At 35.2% G+C, this 24,485-nt stretch overlaps 1 protein-coding gene across 7 annotated transcripts in view; it reads right to left on the reverse strand.

Annotated features, from left to right (window-relative positions):
- The window catches only part of NfI (Nuclear factor I), a 408,654-nt gene that overhangs the window by 11,388 nt on the left and 372,781 nt on the right, over positions 1–24,485 (reverse strand). For 3 of the 7 annotated variants that reach the window (XM_071584089.1, XM_071584086.1, XM_071584091.1), the window contains 5 exons: positions 24,091–24,318; positions 20,243–20,457; positions 16,127–16,244; positions 7,052–7,120; positions 4,913–5,208 (listed from right to left, as the gene is read on the reverse strand). In XM_071584089.1, coding sequence (XP_071440190.1) covers positions 4,913–5,208; positions 7,052–7,120; positions 16,127–16,244; positions 20,243–20,457; positions 24,091–24,318 — 926 coding nt within the window. Of the gene's footprint in view, positions 1–4,902; positions 5,209–7,051; positions 7,121–16,126; positions 16,245–20,242; positions 20,458–24,090; positions 24,319–24,485 lie in introns of all 7 variants that reach the window. The other 4 variants (XR_011700587.1, XM_071584087.1, XM_071584088.1 and 1 more) reach the window with 4 other exon arrangements.

Consider the following 24,485-nt stretch of genomic DNA (forward strand, 5'->3'; position numbering starts at 1 on the left):
TAATCATATTGAAAACTTGGTTTAAACATCACAGCAACATCATATACAGTACATTTATAAATATTGCAGAGAAAAGGAGTAGATAGGAGTGATAAATGTCTCTGACTGGTCAATTGCAAGGGGTGGATAGAAAGTCTTAATGGGCAGGGTGTTATATACCCCCTGTAATTTTTAATGTACATTAGGGAGAAATAGTTAAAGAGGCAATTAAAGAATTGAAGATAAGAATAAACATCAGTGGACAATTCACAGGCTATAGGCATAATGAAAGAATGCATTTGTCATATATTCCCAGAAGAATTAGACATGTACGTAAGCTATCCGAGCCTTGGGCGCCCCGTTTGCTCATTTTGGACCATAAATGCATTCAAATGAACATTTATACAGTCCTGTTGGAGCAGTTTAAGTTAAACAAGTCAGATGTTTTTCATTGACAGATAAGAGTGAATGAAATTTGGATTTACCACTTTACTCCTAAGATAAAAGAACACCTCCTCCTACCTCCAGTTCTTCCTATGCCTCTTTAATCATTTCCTCCACATATGATTTAAATAGCACCAGGAAAAATGGACAAGCCTGCCTGACACCTCTTCCTAACACTGCCCATGCAGACTTCCTGTTCCCAACTCGCACCTGAACAGTCTTGAGACATGTGCAGGTTGCAGATTAGCCACCTGCCCCTACAATCTATTCCTAATTTCTGCAGTATACTCATTAGTTTTTCCCAATTCACTCTATCAAATGCCTTTTCAAAATTTACGAAACAGGCAAATACGTCCTGATTGCATTCTATATTCCTCTCAATTAGTGATCTCATTACTGCAATGGCATCATGCATACCTCTCCCCTTCCTAAACCCAAACTGATCATCTCCTAAGTAATCATTTGCCCTATTCTCTATTCTTTTGTCGATGATCCTGAGAACAACTTTAGCTGCATCGGATATCAAACTTATTGCTCTGTAGTCCTCAGATGATACCTTATTGCCTTTACCTTTTTCGGAATAGGAAATAACACTGATCTCACAGTCTTTCAGCCTGATTCCTTCCTCATAGATACTATGAATCAGTCTATATAGACTCTTCCTCCCACATTTTCCTAAACCTAAACCTTTTCCTAGGACTATGAGACTATATTGAAAAAAAATCAAATTTGAAGAAAACATATCTCGTTAATACGATAGGTTGGAAACTTCTCAGACAAAGATGAAAGTAGAATGGACATAATAAGAAAAGCTCATTAAAACTTTAATATGGACCATGGTTTTCTAGCATGCAGAAACATGGTTATTGAAGTAAGATGATGTGATAATAGACTTCTTTAGAAAATAAGGGTGTGGAGAAGAATGGAAAAGGTGAAGTGGACCGAAAAGAAAATGAACAAGGGTGTGATAGGCATGGTTTGAGAGGAGAGGAGACTTCTGGGAAAAATCAAAAGAGGCAGGAAATATGGATACAGAGCATTCTGATCGGTAATGTGATGTTGAACACTGTGATAGAAGGGGGAATGAATGGGCAAAGCAAAGAATATGAGCAAATGGTATGAATAGGATAGACATGTTTGACAGAATGAAGGATGGAAAGAAGGATGCATAATTGATCATTGATTTGTTAGTGTGCTATGAGAGGTCGCGGCGAAAAGTTTCCAGCCTGACCTAGAGATGGCACCAGCAGATCTAATGTTTGCCTTGAATTCTATAGCACTATATATCACTAGCTTGAATGTAAATTTTCAAATTAATTGCTTTGTTAGTATATATTTTAGAGCCAACTGAACAAGATTGCTTTGTGAGGGTAAAAAGAAACTTAACATTTCCACAATAAAGATTTGATATTTCACGACCATGGTTTCGATGCTGCACATCGTCATAAGGTAAGATACAACAAATTTTTTTCAAATTATATAGTCTGGCTCCAAGAGGGGAGTAAGGGAGAGGAGAGGGGGTAAGGTAAGGAAAAATCACTCCAGTAACTTCACAGCAGACATTCTTCTCAGTGAAATGAAAGGATGCAGGTTGAATGCTTTTGAGGAGTTGAAAATTTGGCAGTCTGACAGGTTTGAGGTGGTCAATGAAACATTTTATCTCTCCTGTTCCCCTCTCCTAAAATTCTTAAAAGGCTCCGATATCTTTCCGCACCAACCCCACCCCCACCAAGGCAGTGATGATCATCAACCGTCCCTAAATAAGGGTCAAACCATCGTTGACAAACACCCCCCATAATTAAATGTACAACACAAAGTGTTTGTTTTTTTTCTGCCGCTATTTCTAAGAATGGTGGAGTGTTACATTGTGTTTTTCATTTAATAATCACTCAATATAAAGTTTCACAAATTTGAGCAGGTAACCTTCCTCCAATACATAGCCTCCCATTTCCCTAGATCACTAATAGGCTGCTGCACCTAAGCTCAACTTACCCCCTCTCCTCTCCCTTACTCCCCCTATCTTACCCCCTCTCCTCTCCCTTACTCCCCCTATCTTACCCCCTCTCCTCTTCCTTACTCCCCCTATCTTACCCCCTCTCCTCTCCCTTACTCCCCCTATCTTACCACCTCTCCTCTTCCTTACTCCCCTCTTGTGAAAAAATGCTGTTGTATCTTACCTGATGATGATGCACAGCATTGAAACCATGGTCGTGAAATATTAAATCTTTATTGAGGAAATGTTAAGTTTCTTTTTACCCTCATAATAAAGGAATTCTACAAAGTTAATCCTGAAACTGTTATGTTTATTAAGATTTCTTTGATTACTTGCTTGACTTATAACTGTGAATATAATGAAACTTGAATTCACCACCACACTCCTTAAAGTAAACATCAGTGGAAACAATAAATTGGACCATGCGAACCAACCCCAAAGAGGGCAAAAACAATTTTATTGGTGAAAAAGGTAATGGGACTATTTTTTGAGATGCGAAAGGAATTGTTTTCACAATTACCTGGAAATGGGGAAGACCATAAGAGAGTTATGAGAGATGCAGAATTATAACGATGCTTAAAGGGCGAAGTTAAAAATAAACCTCATTCAGCAAAGAAAAAATTTGTTTCACCATGATAATGCAGCTGCCCATTAATTGGTCATTGCAATGGCTAAAATCTTGGAATTTAAGTTCGAATTGTTACCCTATCCACTATTTTTAACAGATATAGTCCCCAGCAACTATCATCTGTTTCCTAACCTTAACAAAAAGCTCAGGGGTAAAAAAGTTGAGAGCAACAAGGAAGTCATCAATGCCATAAATTAGTATTTTGAGGGACTTGATGAGCTGGATTATAAAACTGGTATCACTGCATTAGATCACCATTAGGAAAAATGTATTAATATTAATGGAGATTAAGTTGAGATATAAAGAAAAAAAACAAAAAGTTGTTTGTCTTTATCAGGCCGGAAAATTTTCACCCCACCCTCGTATTCTGGGTTGGGTTTTGTTAGTTAAGGCAAGGAAATGTATTTTTTGCCACTGATTAGGCTGTGTCCCTCCATAACCTACTTTATCCAATAAAATACCAACACTAATAGTAATAATAGTAATAGACATTCATTGAATCTAATTTAAGTTCACTGCGACTCTTAGTTCAGCAAGCTGTTCATTCCCATGTTTCCAGCTAAAGACTCCAATTTATTGCATTGAATGAATCAGTTCATTGTTTGTGTGACAGACAGTGGCTGCAGAAGTAAGGCAAACAATGCAGGTGTGAATTAGTTCATCCTGATAGATTGAAAATGTTTAGTTTTAAGCCAATAACCAAGGTAAAGACCATCAGCACTTCTGACATTATTGTCTCCAGTAACATTGAAAATGATTTACCTGAACATTCAACAATAAAGACATTCTATCATTTACCTTGCTACCTCTCCTTAATGTAACAAAATTTGTAGAACAAAGGAAATTTTGACAAGCACAACAATTTTTGAATACATGAAAGCATGAAGTAGTGTAGAGCTGTATTCTCCATGTTTTTGCAAAGCTATATTGAACAGCATCATGCTCTATAATATGCAGCAAACAAAATACTTGATGTGTTTTACTGCACAAAAAAGTAAAGGAAAATAAAAACTCATTTTAGACAAAATTTGTAAATATAGTTTTATCCGATGTCTAGAAAGAAATTCATTAATCTAGAGCTCTACATCACAAATGTCTACTCTCAGCAGAGATGCTGTTTAAGAAAAAATGAAGAGTTAGTATTATTAAATAATTGAACATGTCAGTCACTTATGCTTAAGTTCAAAAATCTATCCTAATTTCAATGAATGTCTGTAAATATTATTCTTAAAGAAAGACCTCTAGAGATTTTTCTACAGAAATTTTGGAAGAATCTCATTTGAAAGTACATATTTGAATTGGTTCATGTAATGAATAGACTGACAGTATTTTATCTAATAAATTAGGCCTCTGGGAAGTATTACCCTCGTGAACGAAAGAGACTTAAATGTTTATGGTGCCCCCTTATAAAAAAACTGAGAAATACTTTATCTGTATGATTAAATAAAAAAGGAAGCAGTTGAAACCTTTAAGCAAACTGTTGGAAAAACATGGAACTAACTTCTATTTGCATGATATTTCTCCAAATAGTTTTTTTTGTAGATTTTAAATATATTAAAAAAAATATTAGTTGATAAATTTCATAGCATCCTACATCTCAATTTATAACTCTAATCCACCAAAAAAGATATTAATTAAAATACATGCAGCAAATATGCATTACAAACTTGTTGAAAATTCATCCAGAGGACTTCCAAAGTACATCCATTGAGCTCTCCAAACCACTTGTTTTTTCTAAAACATTGCTCTCTCTACACTATGCATACATAGAGAAATACAGCATTAACATAAAAAGCCCAAAAATTAATATCTATTCCTTATAATTTGGTTTATAAAAGTTCATAAATTAATACTTAACAGTGAATTACCTGCCCCGGCTGAGGGTGAATGTGTGAGAAGGCATAGTCTCGACCAACAGAGAAGGGGCTGGTGACAACAGAGCGAGGTGGGGGGGGCCCACCATCCCCTGACTGGCTCCCCCCTTGCTGGCCCCCTGGTCCACCCCCATGACCCCCACCACCTCCACCAGCAGAGCTCACTGGTGGGGAGGGGCTCATGGTGGATGAGCTACCACCTCTACCTCCACTGGCTTCCCGGGATGATGCCTCTATTGGGGGTGTGCTTGATGCCGGAGGTGAATTGGACCCAGCCACCATGATCTCACCTGCAATGCATACTGATCATCAGCGGCATATTGCAAATAAATGGGAACCTGGGTGAGCCAGGTTTCTGGGAGTTAGAAATTTAGAGTTAGATTAGGTACATACCTTATAACCACATTGATGACGTAAATGAGAAAGCCTTCAGAATTTATTCACTAAATTCAAGAAACTGTGGGAGATACCGCAACAGTAACTTTTAATGGAGTCATCCGCTAATATGCATTTCAATGCAACAATTTCAGAGTGTAAAAACCATTTGCCTTGACCGGAATCCCGGTCAAGGTGAATGATTTTTACACTCTGAAATTGTTAATAACTAAATGCCAATTAGAGCTTCTCCTTCTCCCCCCTTTCCTTCAGTAATACTAGAATTTAACTTACTTATATTTTTTAATAACTTTCAAAATATCTATGGATTATAGAATTTTAAATACTGAAGCAGAAGTTAACTTCTTAAGCATCATCAAAATCATTGGATGCAGTAGATTTATTTAGAGGCAGCATATTTATATTTCCCGCAAGGTGCATTTGGCACCTCTTTCAATATTGCTGCACATAATTAATAATTCCAACATGGTACTGTGATGTTTCTCCAACAACAACTGTTTGAAGTTTAGGACCATTGAATCATTAGTCTCCACTCGTTTTATCTTTTTCGAGTAGTTTCATCGATCCCAGTGTTAAAAATAATACAATTCACTTTTCTTACTCAAGTAGTCAGCTGCAATCTAACTCATCAGTGATGTACTCTAATACGTAAAACTATATACAATAAGATATTATTCATGACTCCAAGACCCTCTCCTCTGGGAACTCCTTTTAATAGAAAAAGGGATTTGGAGACTGTGCAAATGAAATTGGTTGAAATTTCAAACAAACACACTTCAATATACTACAAATTCTGGTAGTTAAGTTATACCTTTCATAAAATTGGCATTTGTCAAACTATGAAAGTTGTACAAGAATATTTTATAGATGCATGACTGAGTTCATTAGGTATACTGAAGATGATTAATGGTTAAAATGTAAAGTTTTATGGTGCAGTCACAGCTTAAGTTAATAGTGATCACTTATCTGTTCCTCAATACCTGCCAATGCAATGCCTAAAACTTGTTGCTAAGTCTGAATTAAGTTTCCTAGGTCATTTAAGCCTCGAATCTAGTTTATCTCTTTATAGATTAAGAGTTCCTTTTTTGCTAAATCAGCTGGGAGAAGGAAATTATATTCTCTATCAAAAAGCTGAGTACTAGACAAGCATGTGCATTATAAGGGTGTCTGCTTCACAGGGGTGAGTGGCGCACAGGCACGCACCTTGTACCCGGGGATGATATATTCCTTTGAGACTGACTGAAAATCTCAGGAATGGCATTACTTCCCTCACCTTAATCACTAGTATCCAATGAGCACTTACACAGTGCATGTAGTTTCTCACTTAGTTTACAATAACTAAGCTATTCTACGATGATAAGCATACCATTGCAACAAAAAAACAAGCATTCCACAAGCCAAAGGAGTTCTCAAAAATACATCCACACTGAAAGTGTTAACTCATTTTGATGTTAAATTTGGAGTTTAAATACATAATCCTGAACCAAGTTCAATTCAATGAGTGGTCATTGACCATTCTTGCAAGGTAAAATTATACAAAAAAATTCAACTTGAGACTTGGTACTTGACTCAAAAGTGATTGCATGGACTCAAAACTTGAGTCTCTTGATTGTCAAGCCTCTTGAAACTTAAACTGCATTGACTTGAGACAACTTCGAAAGGACAATGATGACTCTAGGACAGTGATGTTCTTTCTATTGGAACTTATTTTGTGTGAAGGTTCCAAATCAGTCTTACCATTGCTTGGTAGGAATTGGCTAGATACACTGGTCCCGGAGTAGAGGAAGCTTTGGTTATCACGAGAGGCTATAAAAGGAATAAAAGGAGAAAGAGAAAATCTATCACTTGAATGATAACGAAGAGAATGAGCTCAAGAATTGGCATCTTCAAGAATTTTCCTAAGATATGTCTCAATAAATTTTAATGGCTAAAATGAATTTTGTATTTAAGAATAATACAAAACCAACTTCAGATTAATACAATGAGCTTCCTTTGCAGCTAATAAAATCAGTCGAGTAATTCATTATTAAAGTTGACAATGAGGACATCTTGGCCCTCGTCTCACAAAATGAGTAACTTTTTCGTCTAACTAAAATAATTTTAACCCTCAGAATATGATATAAAAATATTCATTCCCTATATTCAAGGATAATTTTATGGTATTGGACTTAATTTATTTCATGTAAAGCTTTCAAAAGCTTACCTAGCAACATTTTTTATGAAATTACCTGAATAAGTCATTACTTTTATCAACACTTGAAAAATAATCCCAAAAAGTTAAAGAGTGAACTTGAAGAAAATATTGTCCATGCAAGCCTTGAAAAATGTATTTCAGTATATATACCATGTGGAGAAATATTCCTCATACTGAAAGACATTTAGACCACTTCCCAGGCCAGTGCATCTGCCAAATGTGTTTATGCGCATTGTAAAGAGAGGAAATTTTTAAAGTACAGGGGAATCTTGATATAGTGAGTGTTTAGAGTACCTGAAAAATCACATGCTGACTTCAAGTTCTCTTTATTAGGGATGATATGTGAATAATCAACCATTACCTACAATATATAAATTAGTGATCTCCATTACAATTGATGTGGTTATTTTATGTAAGGATAACAATTGTAAAACTAATAAAAATGATTTTCAGATAACATACATTTTTATTCACATTGCACTATTAATTGTCACATGGCAGTAATCATTTTTAGCAGACATATCCAGTCTTTGATGTTTGCATGATAGCTACTAAGAGCATGGATTATCATTAACTAAAGGCTCTTAATCCTGTACAAGTATTTACACTGGAACTTTGCTAAACAAGAACCTCGCATTATGGGAAATTTGCATAACGAGCAAAAAGACTTCGACTTCAACATAACGAGAAAAAAAGGACTGGCTCCATGAAAGGCTTTTCACATAATGAGCAACAAGGAGAGGGAGAAGTCCTAGATTTATTGTGTGCCTACTGCTTCAGACTTGTTTAGCACTCGATCCACTAGCATCTTAGTGCTAATAGTGATCACACATTGTTCCAAGCTTGTGTTCAGAAACATAATTTGTGATTTTTTTTGCAAAGTTAAAAAACCCTGGTAAAAATAACCCTACAGAAAATCTGCCACAAGACAACCATAAGAGAAGAAAAATAACTGTGGAAAAGAAAAGCAAAATCATTAAAAATCAAGAACATAGTACCAGTTATACCATCCTGAAGAAGAAGAATAAAATGAAGGAGATAATGCTTCAAAGGGAGTGACAATATTCCAATTGCAATACAATTCTATTTATAAGGATGCCATTTGTGAGAAGGAGATAATAATTTTTGTCGACCTTGTTATTGACATGCCAGGATCATCAATGGCCAAAGAAAAAGTATTATAAGGAAGCAGTGAGTGATTCAAGAAATTAAAGAAAATCAATATTCATTGTGAAGCAGCAAGCTCCAGGACCAACGGAGTAGAGAATATCATCGGCGACTTGAAGAAGCTCTTATTAGACTTTGAGGAATACCTGCTACAACAGGTAATTAATTGTGATGAAATGGGTATATTCAGGAAAAAGACACTCAAGGAAACCTATATAACAGCAGAGGAGAATGTGTTGCACAGCCTCAAGCCAAGTTTCATGCAGCTATTTCATGCCAATTAAATCGACAATTTGAAAATTAGCCTACTGCCTGTTTACCATTCAGAGACTCCATGAGCCTTTTATGAAGCATAATTTCTGGGGAGCAGGTTAAATGTGATTTGTTTTTTGTAAAATGAATTTGCATTCCAGCTTTGTTCATTCCACAATAGAAGAAAAAATGAAGTTGATTCAGGGACCTAGGCAATATAGCGTAAAAACCATTATTTGCACTTCTCTAAGGACCCCAGGAAAAAGTGTAAAATGTGGGAAAATGCAAATAGGCGGAGTAAGAATTTCCATTGAAGGAGTTTCCAAGGAAGAGTAGAACGTTAACTTTCACATGCTATATTACTGAAGTTATTGTTCATAGCATCACCATCATCATCATGAATAACTTCAACAGGGATTTCTTCATCACAATCAAATTAAAATCCTGCCTTCCTAGAGCAGTTATATATTGTTGAATCATCAATTTCTCCATATTAATTCTTCGATAATGCTCCTCCAATGCATGGATTATACCTGAATCCAGTAGTTGAAGCTCATTGATACAACTTGCAGGAAAAAGTTGTAACCATGCATTTATCAAAGTTATAAGTCCACATAACAAGTATACATGGTTCTTGGGCTGGAACCTAATCAATAAGCAGTAGATTTTCCTGTACTGAGATGCCATTTTTGCATCCAGGGAATGAAGCTCAGCTTCATATTTCTTAGGTCATTCTTGACTTGGAAAATGCTATATTGTCCAGTGACCAACATTTTTATATATTTGACCTAGGGTACACCTAAGGCTCTTTGATTTACCAACCGCTAGAGGCTAAAGTTTCTCATTTCCATCTGTATTTGTGATTAATAAGACAGTCAGTCTTTGCTTGCTCAGCACCTCTTCACTGAGTTGTTCCCCTCTGAAGCACAGCTTTTTTGCTGCAGTGACAATAAAAATTAACTGCCTCATTCACAGACATCAACACTTCTACTTTTACCACACACAGCCTTGTATACAGGTTTGCACCTATTTTTAAACCTATCAAACAAACCAATGGATGCTACTAATCTTTCAGTAATTCTTCATGCTTGGAATTCTTGACATATATTGTCTTCATAGAAAAATGTCCATACTGATTTGTATGTTTCAGAGTGGAATCACGATATTTCACCATTATATTCAGTGTAAAAGCCTACAATCTTATACATTTCACCAGATCAATACAGATTTAATCATGAGAATCAACTTTTTCCAAAATCGTTCTCTGCTCTCATTTGAAAATGTTCATTTTGCACTTCATCTTTCCATTGCCAAACAGGAAAACACTTATGTTCGCCAGTGATTGATGAAAACTTAACACATGACACACTGAGCTACCTTACCATTCGATTTGACTAGCGCAAACAGTTGTCAACCATCAAAATTGTTTTAAGGAAATAAAATGATTTTGATTTAGTCTAGTTTTGACATAATAAAGCAAGTTTCAATATGTTTTAATATTCAGGAGCTCATCAGCGTTATATCAGTTGCCTCAGGGCAGTGCAAATGATCCCAGTTGGCAGTCACCAGTTCTTCCACTTCTTTTTCAACATGTTTGTTAACACTTCTTTTTTTAAATTTTCTCACTTTCATCATGTTTGGGTATATGCCATTTTCATTCCTCATAACTTCAACTTATGTGCAATATGAATACTCTCCCTCAGGTGTTATTGCAATGCATAAATTACATAACTAACTCCTAGCCATCCTATGGATTCATTTATAAGCACAAATCTTTTCCTGGCTGACTGCTGAGATTACAGGATCAAGTAGTTCACATTTCCATCACTAGTGTCCACTATATTCAAAATATTAGCAAAAACTGTTCACATTACTGCTCTCCCTCATTTTTTAAGGTGCATATGTAAGAATCAATGCCACAAAAGTTTATTTTTAGAATGGCTGATGTACATGAATAACTCTTTTAGAAAGTGAAATTTTTAAATACTGAGCAAAGTAGTGCAAATAGCTGAATTACTGAAATTTAAACGTATAAATACAGGGTTCACATGCATTGTAAAAAGAGGACAATGTATGAGAAATTATTAAAATGTAAACTACGGGTAAACTTAAATTCCAATAAAGCAAATGTTGGGTTTGACTTCATGTGACTCTCTTTGAATAAAACTAATACAAAACGTTATATATATATATATATATATTTATATATTTATATGTATAAAGGGCATTAAGGGAGATGAAACTAAATAAGGCCGTGGGGGTGGATAACATTCCCGCAGAACTATTGATATGTTTAGAAAAATGTGGGAGGAACAGGTTATATGGGCTGATCCGTAGTATTTATGAGGAAGGAATTTGGCCGGAAGACTTTGTGAGATCAGTTTTAGTTCCTATTCCGAAAAAGGTAAAGGCTACATTATGTGAGGACTACAGGACAATAAGTTTGATATCACACGCAGCTAAAGTTGTTCTCAAAATCATAAACAAAAGGATAGAGAGTACGGCAAATGATTACTCAGGGGATGATCAGTTTGGGTTTAGGAAGGGAAGAGGTACGCGTGATGCCATTGCAGTAATGAGATTATTAATCGAGAGGAGTATAGAACACAACCAGGAGATATTTGCCTGTTTCGTAGATTTCGAAAAAGCTTTTGATAGAGCGAACTGGGAAAAACTAATGACTATATTGCAGAAAATAGGAATAGATTGGAGAGAAAGGAGGCTAATCCGCAACCTGTAGTTGTCTCAGACTGCTCAGGTGCGGGTGGGAAATGGGGAGTATGGATGGGCAGTGTTAGGAAGAGGTGTAAGGCAGGGTTGCCCATTATCACCGTTACTGTTCAACCTGTATGCAAAGGAAATGATCAATGAGGCGTGGGAAGAACTGGAGGTAGGATTGAAAGTGGGCGGGGAATTCGTAAAATCACTTAGGTTTGCTGATGACCAAGCTTGAGTTTGTCAGTCAGCCAAGGGGCTGCAAGCATTGCTGAGTGAATTGGAAACTCAGTGTGACAGGTATGGGATGAGAATCAATATTAATAAAACAAAGGTTATGCGATTTTCTAGAAAGAAAAAGGCTAAGCTTAACATTAAAATAGGAGGGCAAAAACTAGAGCAGGTAGAACAGTTTACGTATCTCGGTTGTGTTTTGGACCAACACGGTCAAAGTAGTAGGGACGTAAGGAGAAGAATTGCGCTAGGCAAAGAGGCTTTCACAAGGAGGAGGGAGTTGATGACGGGGACTTTGAGTAAGGATGTTAAGAAAAGACTGGTAAAAACTTTGATATGGAGCGTAGCTATGTACGGCGTGGAAACGTGGTCATTGAAGCAGGAGGATAGACGTAGACTGTAGGCTTTTGAAATGTGGGTGTGTAGAAGAATGGAGAGGGTGAAATGAACAGAGAAGAAAACAAATGAGGAAGTACTTGGTATGGACGCCGAAGATAGGGGTTTGTTGGGAGAAATCCTATGGAGGCAGGAAAAATGGATGAAGGGGGTATTAACCGGTGATGGGATGTTGAAGACTGTGATAGAGGGGAGAATGTTGGGCAAAAGAGGAAAGGGAAGGAACAGGATAGGGATGTTGGACAGGATGAAGGGAGGAAGAAAGTACTCAGAGATGAAGAGGGACCTGATATAGAGTGGGATATTGTGTTTTGCTAGGGGTCACAAATTATTTAATTATTAATTATGTCCATCCAAAAACCTACCATAACCGGTAGATTACCTAATAATATCAATAATAATAATAATAATATATGTATATATATGTATAAATATGTATATATGTGTATATATATATATATATATATATATATATATATATATATATACCATAACCGGTAGATTACCTAATAATATCAATAAAATAATAATAATAATATATATATATATATGTATAAATATGTATATATGTGTATATATATATATATATATATATATATATACTATATATATACACTATATATATATATATATATATATATATATATATATATATATACTATATATATATATATATACATATATATACACACCCATATATACATATATATATATACATATATATATATACATGCATATATAAATCATAAACCATAAACACAGTAATCAACCCGAAGGTCAGTTTAGTAGGTGATGGTAGAGTTCACCCAGTACTAAGCCCTTTACGGCGTGTGAAAATTCACACATCAGGGTAGGGGGGCCAGTTCCTTTCCCTGTGCCGGTTGTGGTTTCCCAGGAAGATCTGGTACTCGAAAAATCACTTTAGCTTGGGTGGAGCTGTAGGTGCCCAGAGTGCCTCGCCCGCGAATCGAACCCGGGACCCTCCGGTCTGCAGTCCAACGCTCTACCCCCTGGACTACCGCGACATGTGTGTGTGTGTGTGTATATATATATATATATATATATATATATATACACACACACACATATATACATATATATATATATATATATATATATATATATATATATATATATATATATATATATATATACACACACACACATTAATATATACATAAATATACACATTTATACATATATAACGATTGTACGGAAAAACTCACGAGCGGCACAATAATGGGCTGACACAATATAACACAAATAGAATAGAATAGACACATACATATATTTGGATGGCACAATTTAACACAAATAAAATAGTAACACTTAGAAAACACACCATATAAAAACAAGCCCACATCTGACGCAGGACTCAACCTCTCTCCCACCTATTACACCAGATCACACAGGCTGAAAATTTTTGACCTTTGGCTGAAAAGACCTGTTTCCTATTTTGCACGACAATAATGCGACCTCATCCTTACTACCCCAATGCCCCTGTCTCACATACATACGACCCGCCAATCTCAAAAACCTTCTGAGATCCACCAACCCTATGACCCCCCCCCCAACAAATTTCCTAATATTTCCCCTACTTAACCTCGATGTAAAACATGTCTATTTGCTCACCTCTCCCCACATCCCCTCAAATCTGTTCATTAAATTACTTTCAACAATAATTGAATTACTTTCCGAACGAACCCTGTATCTCTATATACAAACTAGGGAACTATTGTTTTGCTCAATAAGTGTTTAAAATTAAGAAATTAAGAGTAAAGTTCCTGGAGGGAAATATACTAATTAAGCGAGGTTCCACCACAATGGGATGGGTTGAGTGGGTTATATGTCAATATGAATGTTAAAATTTTCAAACATTTTTTCCTTATATAAACATATTTATAGAATTAATTATGGCATTACAGATGTTTTAAGTCATCTTTATAATCATTTTTACTTACATAGTTAGAAGGATTTTGGGTGTATTTTTTTACTTTGAAATGCTGAAAATAATTCTTCATATGTTTTATAGCAGATATTGGATAGAACAATGCCTGTTTGTACATAATTACCCATTATATTCTGTACAGAATATTGATGTAATTACTGTGATGACAAGCATACATGCAGAAAACATTTATCGATGCACAAACTAAATGATTAATGAATCCTCATTAGCAAAGAATAAAATTTAGCACAACATTTTAATTGGTAAGTCCCTATCATTACTTTACATTTTTATAAATACTGACATTTAGTCAAATTTAGGCATTCATACTCTCCACACTCTGGTGACTGCCATTGAATAGATACCCCAGAGGTGACACACCTGTTATAACGAACCATCAAATTCAATTTTTCCTCTGCCACTTATCATGCAAAGTACCTAGATGATGGATGACAAGTTTATTCCCTGATTATCTGTATCATCATCAGGCATAACATATATTGGCACATATTTTCCAGGAGGTGTTGCATTAGGAAGGAGATGGTTAACAATCTTGTCTCATTTCCTTTATGTAAATTACACAGATGGCATTACTTACAATATCCTCCTTGATGATGAACCAGAATTTGATAGCCTTTTAAATTAACTTCCCTCTGTATGGTCCAAATTGGTTGCCCATCAGAACATACTGAATCTCAAAATATTTCTGCAACAAAATAGAAACTGCTGATGCAATGCCACAACACCCATTGAAATTAGCATTGCCTACCATATTTTCAGCTGAAAATTGAAGTCATAATTAAATGACATTTTTACACAATGAGATGAGAGGACATTAAACATGACTGAAAAATAAATTTTTAGATAATAAGATCAACTACCGCCACTAATCAAATATTTATACATTATTATAACAAAGAAAAGCAAATGATAACAAGAAAAATTTATGGATTAAAATCAGGCATCACATAAAAAATGAAGTTTGGTTTATGTAAATGATACAGACAAAATGAGTAGTTATGGAGGAGGCCTCAAGAAAATTAGAAGGGAGAAAGAACATAGCAGGACCAGAGAGCCAGAGAAGTTTGGAATTATTTCCCTTTCCACCTGGATAATGAAGAGTCTACTCTACCTGTCTATAATTGTCACAAAGTGTTAGCTGTTAAGCAGATATGTTTCCCACAGTTGCTAAAAGGTTGTCCAAGCGTGGCAGTTGAAGTTTCATTAAATATTTTTATGAAGATGCGTGATAATAATACTGCTCCTGATCATGCATTGATTACAATAGTGGCTCCATAAAGATGAAAAAAATGCATGCAATCCAATTAAATTATATCAGTATTCTAATGAATATTTTGAGTCTGCATTGTCATGTGTTACCATAACTTTTGAATTACATCTCCAAATTCAAATATTTAATTTGATGAAGTCCACAAAATGCAAAGCTGATTCATTTCAGTTTAATGAAGGAGAAAACACTTACATGAGGGTTACCTTTTAAAAATTTGTTTTTGTATACAGAATATTTCAAAACAATTTGTTATAAATTGAAAAAATATTGGAATCCACTTTCCATCTACTTACTTTCTTTTGTATGACAGTGTTCAATACAAAAGTGGGACAGTAGTAATCATCTAACAATTTTTATGAAAGTATGAAAAATTCATTATAAAGTACATGTGTGTCCACTAATTATGTGAATTGTATCCCAGTAGTATGTATTAGAGTTAACACCGATGGCTTAAAAATATATATTTTCTACAAAAACTACTTAAATCTACATTAAGGGAGATCACAGGATTTCTTTTGGATATTAAAAAGAATTACAAGAAACAAATAGGAATATTCAAAAACCATAATTTGACAAATAATAAACTTACGCCAATGTACTACAGTAAAAGTTTACCTGTTGATCTTATAATTGCCACAGGGCGGGCCATTGGTGGCGGTGGTGGAGGTGGAAGCATTGAACTTGGGTAGTACTGTGATAATTTGGATGGGCTTCTTGAGGTCCCAGGTTGTGACTGCAATGACCATTTAAGAATGAAATAAGGTCAAAATTACAAAGGTAAGCAAGCAAGATAGAGATTCAGAAAAAAATCTATTTCTAGCACACATCCATTGACCATCAGGATTCCTGAATAATATTCATGCATTTTATTTCCAATTTCAAAATATTATTATTAACCCTTTCACTACTGTAAACATATCTAGTATGTTCGAGTGGTATGGTGCTGTGAATGTACATTTCACTTTTTCTGTGGTGCACTATCATACTTTGAAATTTTATTAAAATTATATTTGTCATCATAAATTGATGACAAATTTACATTAAAATAAAGAGTGAATCTAGATTATTTTTATTATTTCCATATTTTCATTATTTTTGGAATAATATAGGTTACGGAGACACGATACCCTCCCTTTCCGCAACATGTGAGGAGCGGGTATTCAGCTGCAACTGAGTGAGCCACAACGAAAGGGTTAAGGACAATATCAATGCCCTTGGAGTCATTGTCACTCAGTTGCAACTTAGCTTTTACTCTACTGCAGTCCTAGGAGTGTTTCTAAATTAATTACCATGAAATGGTATATGCATTGCCACAAAATAAGAAGCTGAATAATCATCCAAATGCTCAGTTGAACTGAAATTTCCAATCTCAATTACACAAAATACTGCAGCTCTGGCAAGTCAAATGGCAAACAGATTAGGGAGAAAAACTTGATAGAACTTTGGACTTTCTTCGTCAACACTTTTAAACGAAAATAAGATCATAAATACGGAAATCTTCAATTTTTTTTGTAGCACTGAGTCTTTGGACAGAACACCTGAAGGCCCTGTCAGTAAATAAGTTGTATAATAGTGTAACCTGGTTCTTCAGCTCTTTATAACTTCCACAAACAGGATCTTTGGAAATATTTTACATGGCCTATAAACTTAAAATACCTAGCTTCCACTATAATATAATTGGAATCCCTTAGCATAACATAGCATTATACATCAGGAAAAACAATGGATATTTTTAGAGTATAGTTGATAATCCACATATTTTGCATTAATAACTGTGAATTGTACTCACAGACAAAACAATGTAAGAAACACCACTATTTGAAGGTACCAGAGCAAAATGATAACACCCATTTAACAGTTCATACATGCAATTTTAATATCCTCTTTGGGTTAAAAATGTCTCAAACCGTCATCCACAAAACATAACCCCTCTAGCAAGTCTGTTCAAAGTTTGCAGTTAATAAAATGATAAAAATCTTAAATTTCAGCCGTAAAATAGGCAATCCTGGTCAAGGCCAATTATTTTTACCATATTTACAGTTTGAAATTCTCACATTTTGTGATAACTTGTTAATTGATATATCAATCAAAACATATATTTGATTATAACTCAGTTTATATACCTTACAAATACTATGCACTTTATTTAAGTTCTTTCTATGATCTTATTTAATTTTGAAGAATCACCATTGGTCTACCACATACTGGGGTCATATTCTGTAACTCATATCACTGGTGATACAACTTCACCTATCACTACTGATCCATAATGATAACTTACCACCATACAGCATCTAATAATCGGCAAGATAGCATCTAATGATAACATGCCTTTGTGTGGCTCCTATAACTTCCATTCTAAATATTCAGGTCTATCTAAACTTGAATGCCAGGACTTATTCTGGAAGAGTTTTTCTTGCCAGGGTTCAACTTTAAAAATATCTAATATGGCAGATGACATCAAATTTCTCAAATGAGAGGTGGGTGTTCTAAAATAAGCCCAGACTTCTGCGCCAGATAATTCAAAACAGTTGTCTCTTCTGTCGACCAAGTTAATTTGCCACAAAACCTTGTAAAGATGTACTACACCATGTTGGCCAAACTGCTACCAAACCTTCACCTATAGCAACGGATTATAAATGACCAGTTACTCAGAATTCAAGCCACGCAGGTGATGCTATTCATCCAAAACCCGATATCTAGGATAAGTGCGGCCCAGTTCCTGATACCCAAAAGATTTCCATGGCATTCACTGATGAAACTAGAGAGAATGCAGATGTTTCTGGCAAGGCAAACAAGGAATGCACTCTTGTTCATTGTAGACACAGACACCATCTTCCAGCAATGGGCTCCTCAGTCGAGAAGTGATCTCTTTTGGGGGTCCCAAGACAACCAAATCTGCATACCTGGAACTTCACCCCATACACAACGAAAGCAGTGGGCCAATTAAGCTCTAAATTTGCTGAAGGACGTAAAACATCCTGAGAAACATTGAGACCCTGGTTGATGATGGTACAGCTCTCTCAGTTAATCATCTATTAATTCCTAGTTGACTGAAATATGGTATTACTCTGTTGGGGCACTCATATCATCCCATGTGCCTCTTCATGCTGTGAAAATGGGCAGTGACAATCCTACATAAATATCCAAGGGCATTAAGATGGAGACATTACTTTGAAAAATTTAGAATTTGAACTATTCCTGCACATTCCATGCTATTATTATTGTACAGCAAAACAAAGCAATGTTAAATTGAATAACCAAAACTGATGTGCATAGGCACAGCACAAGAGGTTGTAATAATCTGAGGAAAACTGCCCACAACTCAGCTACGCTTGCTAAGTGCCCATGTTATGCTGGTGTGAAATTCCTGAAATAATGACCTAGAAAACTAATGGAAATAAAAATTGTTTTGTCATTTAAGTCAAAACTTTATCAGTTCCTGTGCGTGCATCAATTCTATAATGTGGATGAATTCATGTCTCTCTCTGTTGATAAATAATTTTATTCTGATGCATGCTTTTACTGCTCCTGTTTACTATTTTAATTTTTATTTGTGGCTGTCATTTGTATTCAAATTCTAAGTACAACTGCATCATGTTTGTCTGGAATATTTGCAATCAATGTGAAATGTTCCATATATTTATCAAACAAGTCTCTTAGGAACCAATAAACATCATAATCATAATTATGTAACCATCTCAAGAGATGGATTTATTTCATCACCTTTCATATTGGTGATGCTCAATTTCTTGAACAGCTATTAAAAATTTTCTTGCTACAGGCTCATGTGAAATCCATGACTCATAAATGTCATTTCTTGAATGTTTCACAACTTTATCATTTGCGTGAAAAACACTAAGGCCGGGGAAGAGAACTGATGTAATGGTTAAAATCTCTTTGAACTGCCACAGGATGGCGTAACTAAGTCATTAAGAGGAAATAAGGAAACTGCAATACATTTACTGGAGCCAGCACAATGAAAAATACACTCCTTGGGTTACACTCCATAAAAACAGTAAATGATTTATTTTCACCTTCTTTGGAAATGAGACAGAAAAAATTCATTTTTTTAAATAATGCGTCTGTTCTTCACAAAATGAGGAATATGGAAAATTTTATTCACTGGATAAAAAATGCACAGTTACAGAATGCAACCCCTACTTATATTTTAATTAATAAATTTGTAAAATATTTTGATATGAACAAATAATACCTGGTTGCCACTAAGGTAACCTTTTCATTAATAAATACTTTTTTTGGCAAATCAATCCAAAAATACTAATTAAAAATTAATATTATTTTTTCTTAAATCATATGCTGAATCCTTGGAAAAATGGGATAGGATTCCATATTAATAGTGTACTAATAAGGGAAACTTTTGTGTCACTTTTCATTTTTCTTTTATGTGCAGATTTCACCAATCAGTCAATTGAATTTTCACTTAAGCCAGTGAAGACCAAGAGAACTTTAGTTAATTGTGTTTATATGGCAAAAATCCTCCTGAGATTTACAAAAAATAAGTTTTTCATCAACTGGCTGGTTGTGAAAAATGCATAAAGTGGCATTGCCAGAATTAAAATGTGTAGCACAGAACCAAAAGTGGCAATATATTAAACTCAATATATTATACTCATCTGCAAAGACATAGCAATAATTTACCAGCTACTAGCTAGATTAAATTAAAACTCGTCGATTAGTTTTTCATGCAGAGATTTGAATGCAACTCACATGGAAGGTAATTACCTGGGATCCCTGCTGCGTGTTTTCGGCCTCTTGGCAGACAAATGTCACAAAATCAGACAAAGTGTCATGGCCATTTTCAGGGTACTTGGTAGGACTATGTTGAGATTGATCTGGGCCTTGCTGATAATATGCAGCAGAATGACCCCCACTAATACCAGACGCAGCAATTGATGACACAGAGCTGTGTTGAGGGGGTATGCCTGAAATAAGAGACATTTATTAGTGGTTTGTATTGTTATCAGTCCATTAAAAGTTAATTTAAATGAAGTCTCTCTACTTATTTACAAATATTATTGCTCCTAAATTGTATTTTTCAAAAGGGCAATTGCTTTCTCAATTCCCAAGAATTATGATCATTACTCCAGCAAAGTCAGGATTAGACAACTGCATTCATAATTTTAAAGCCAACTATGAAAGACTAATTATCATTTCCTTTGCATATGTTATGACTTTTTGCTTCTTGACATTATGATTACTTAATTCTCCAATAACCAAGGAGTAAAACAAGAAGAACAATTATTTCAAAATGTATATTTCCAACTCACTCCAAATTATGTTTTGTGGGATTAATGACTACTTTCCCTCACATTTTTATTTTGAATGTTACAGAATTGTATATTAAATTGGAATGTGATAACAAGAACTATCCAGCTTTTTAAATGATGAATGAATAAATTGATTATATCATAAGCTGGAACACTTGAAGCCCAATGAGAGAAAGACTTGCTGCAATTAAAAGCTTGGGCTTTTTAAAAGTCAATTTAAAGACTCTTGATACTTCAAAAAATAGCCGTTAACTCATATTAACAACAAGAGATTTAAAAAGATGTATACAGTAAAAGATGAGGCTTTAAAACACACAAAGCCATATCTATCAACAATCCAACATGCTAGCATTTTTAATTACAAGCAGACATTGTGTCAAGTATAATACAAATAAAAGCTTATATAAAAGATAGAAATTTGTCTTTGGTGCCACAGAGACAGCCAGAGCCAGGGTGCAATGTGACTCTCTGAGAATTCATACTATATCTCTCCAGAAGTGCACCATGGCAAGATATAATATACCTGCATAGTTAACCATTAAATAGAATGCACTGAGCATGAGAAAATTCCAAAATAATGCCTGGATTCAGTTCAATTGCCTTCAATAACTGACCATGCAAAATATTAACTTTTCCACTAATTTTTACATCTTGATAGAAACATTTCTTTTGACTTAAATGACAAATGGAGAGAGTTAGCACAAATTCAGAGCATGTTGTAAAAATTTTTCTGTTCATAGCTGCACAAATTTATTCATAGCAAGGATTTAGATGGTTTGCATTGTGTACTAGAACATTTAAGATTAAAGAAATAAACCAAGTTTACACTGAATTTAAACAGCCAATGACATTATTTTTCCAAATATTTACAGGTTATATCACTTTAAAAAGCCATTTAAAGAAATCTTTCAAAAATGAAAACTTATTTAAACTAAAGAATTAATCAACTTCCTGGTGCAGCCATAAACTAAATCTTAAAATAAAAGAATTGTAGGTAAATAGAAGGAAACACTGCTTGAAAACTTTAAATGAATCTGGTACTGATAAATTTTATTGTATTGCATGATGAGATCCTAAACATTCATACAACATAAATAAGCTGCAGAAGAGTACATATTAAATTTAAATCCAACACAAGGTGCAACAGTTTCATTTTTAAGCAAGAAGAAAGGAGATTAAAATAAAAAACCAAAATGGGTGTCTCTCATGAGAATTGAATGGCAAAAGCACACAAATTATCTTTCTTCAAAAAAAGGCAACTGTAAATACAGATGGGCACATAGATATATCTATAGTGTATGAAAACAGAGAAAAGATAGAGTGGCACAGCTGTCTGAGGATGCTCTTAGAGAAGGATCAACTATAAAATGCAGTCTTTCTATTACAAAAAAGGTAATAATAATAGTTAAACATCACTATGTTTGAGAGAAAAAGATGCAGCTGGTGATAGCCATTTAGTATCCCAGGTTTTCAGAATCACCTCTTTAAAAGATTGACAGAGACACTTCCAAGACAACAGCAACCTGTGAGACAGCCAAGAAAAGAACAACACACCAATAGAACCACACAGCTAACACACTGAACCACAGAAGTACCTGTTAACAGATGAGCCTGACATCATGCAATGAGGAGAGGATTACTGAAATAAAAGGATTAAGATTGGTTACTATATAATAGACGACACCTTGCAAGGTTAACCACTCGGTTTCAGTGTGTCAGTTTATGATCATTAATAGGAATCAAAGAAAGAAATGGGTATTCAGTCCTAAAGGCCATTAAAGGTGGTTAAAGGCACAAGGATATGGTGTCAATCAGAGGGTGTTAGCTCACTCTTAATCACCTGCATTTGGTAAAGAACTCAGAAGGCCTCCAACACCTGAAAGTTCTAAGTCAAAAATCTAATGTGTTTGAAACAGAGGAAATATTCTTAATCATCTTATTCTCAGATCACTCCATTAAAAATCTCCCTTGCGATGGGATCCTTCTTTCCCTTTCAACTTCCCACAGTTTCCCCATCAGGTTCCTTCTAGCACCACCTACCTTCCCGACCATGGGGGCTAACCACAGTCCGACTTGGGTGACGGTTCTCATGACTAGATATAGGTTCCTCGTTACTTGGCGTTCTAACCGGGGGTAGAGCCCCGCTAGAAACTGGAGAAAAGCTCGACGTCTCAGGCTTCACAACCTTCCCAGCATGCACCAGGTGGGGTGAATGCACGGAAGGTGGACCTGTAAGCAATCGTTCCACTAAGGAGTCTCGTCTGCATTCTACACTAGTCTAAGAACTGAGGCAACATCCTTTGATAGTTCTGTAGATTTTAGAACCAATTTTAGTGTGGCTTCTGTAGTACTAAGGGACTATGAAGCACTTATAAAGCCTTTCTAAAAGTCTTCATTCCAAAAAACATCCCATTCTTGGCAAATGAGTAATCACCTGTTACAGATCATAAAACCATTGTTACTGAGCTAGGCTAGATTTTATTTGGTAGGCATTTATTTTGGACTATTCAAAGCACAAAATAGTTTACCTTCAAATAAAACACTCCCATTTGAAGGAATAATTTTCTAATCAAGCATTATCATGCAGTTCTTTTCAGGCTCAAAAAACAGACCAATCATTGAACAAACACACTATATACACAAACAACAAAAATCTTATTATAGATTTCTCAAATTAATATTTTCATCTAATGCAAACCATAGCTTACCACCGGAGAGAAGGAAAATTGGGTTCTTCATTTGGAGACTTCTTTCTTGCAAAGCAAATGCAAGCATTTTCTGGACCATTTTATTTGTCCTCTTACATAACATTAAAGCATAATTATCATATGAGCAAAAGAGCAAGACACTTTTCAGAAACTTCATTAGAGCAACAAACTTTTCCAGTAGAAACTGTTTCATATATTTTTTCTGCAAAAAGCAATTCAAAACGTACAAACTAGAAAAAGTAAAGAGATTCTATCATGCTTGCATTCAATAGGACTAAAGTTGAAGAGCACATACTTAAATTCATATCAGCATGAAAACTCTTTACCTCTTGATAAAACTGGCAAAAATATGATTCCCTAGAGTGGATGTGTGACCCAAAGAAAAAGGAAAAGAAGGAATATCACTAAGGAGATGTTTCCCTTCCCTCCCAATTCATATGAATCTCTTGACTACTATGATTAAACAAAATGAAAATTCACTTGGAAATATTCCACAGGGTGTTAACAGGATGTTGGATAATTGGTAACAGGTAAGTAATTTTCAATGTTAGATCATGTAATGGATTTTTCGGTAGCGTACCATGGTCAACATCCGAGTGCCAGCTAGCCTGGCTGGAGAGAGAAGCAGGGCTTTGTCCATAGTAGGGAACATCTCCTCCCTTATCCCTTCCCGATGGTGGAGGGCCTCCATTGCCCCCTCCTCCCCCACCCAGGTCCATCTCTTCTTCAGTCGAACTTAAACGGCGGAGGCGCTTGTTTCGGGGCTCCCCTCCAGGGCTTTGTGAACTGCGGGGCAGTGACAGAGGACCTGGGTGGATAAACAATCATGAGAAAACAGTAGTGGGCCATCAACTGTTACAAGATAACTTTTATGAGAGCTTTTTTCAGGATGGCCTTTCCTCCATGCCCGCTTTGTAATGGAGTGAGATGGAATTTTTCCATGCATACTATACTATCAAATTTTTAGTGATGACT

This window comes from Hetaerina americana, unplaced genomic scaffold (genome assembly GCF_022747635.1).
Source record: "Hetaerina americana unplaced genomic scaffold, ioHetAmer1.1.p SCAF_16, whole genome shotgun sequence".
Taxonomy (NCBI): domain Eukaryota; kingdom Metazoa; phylum Arthropoda; class Insecta; order Odonata; family Calopterygidae; genus Hetaerina; species Hetaerina americana.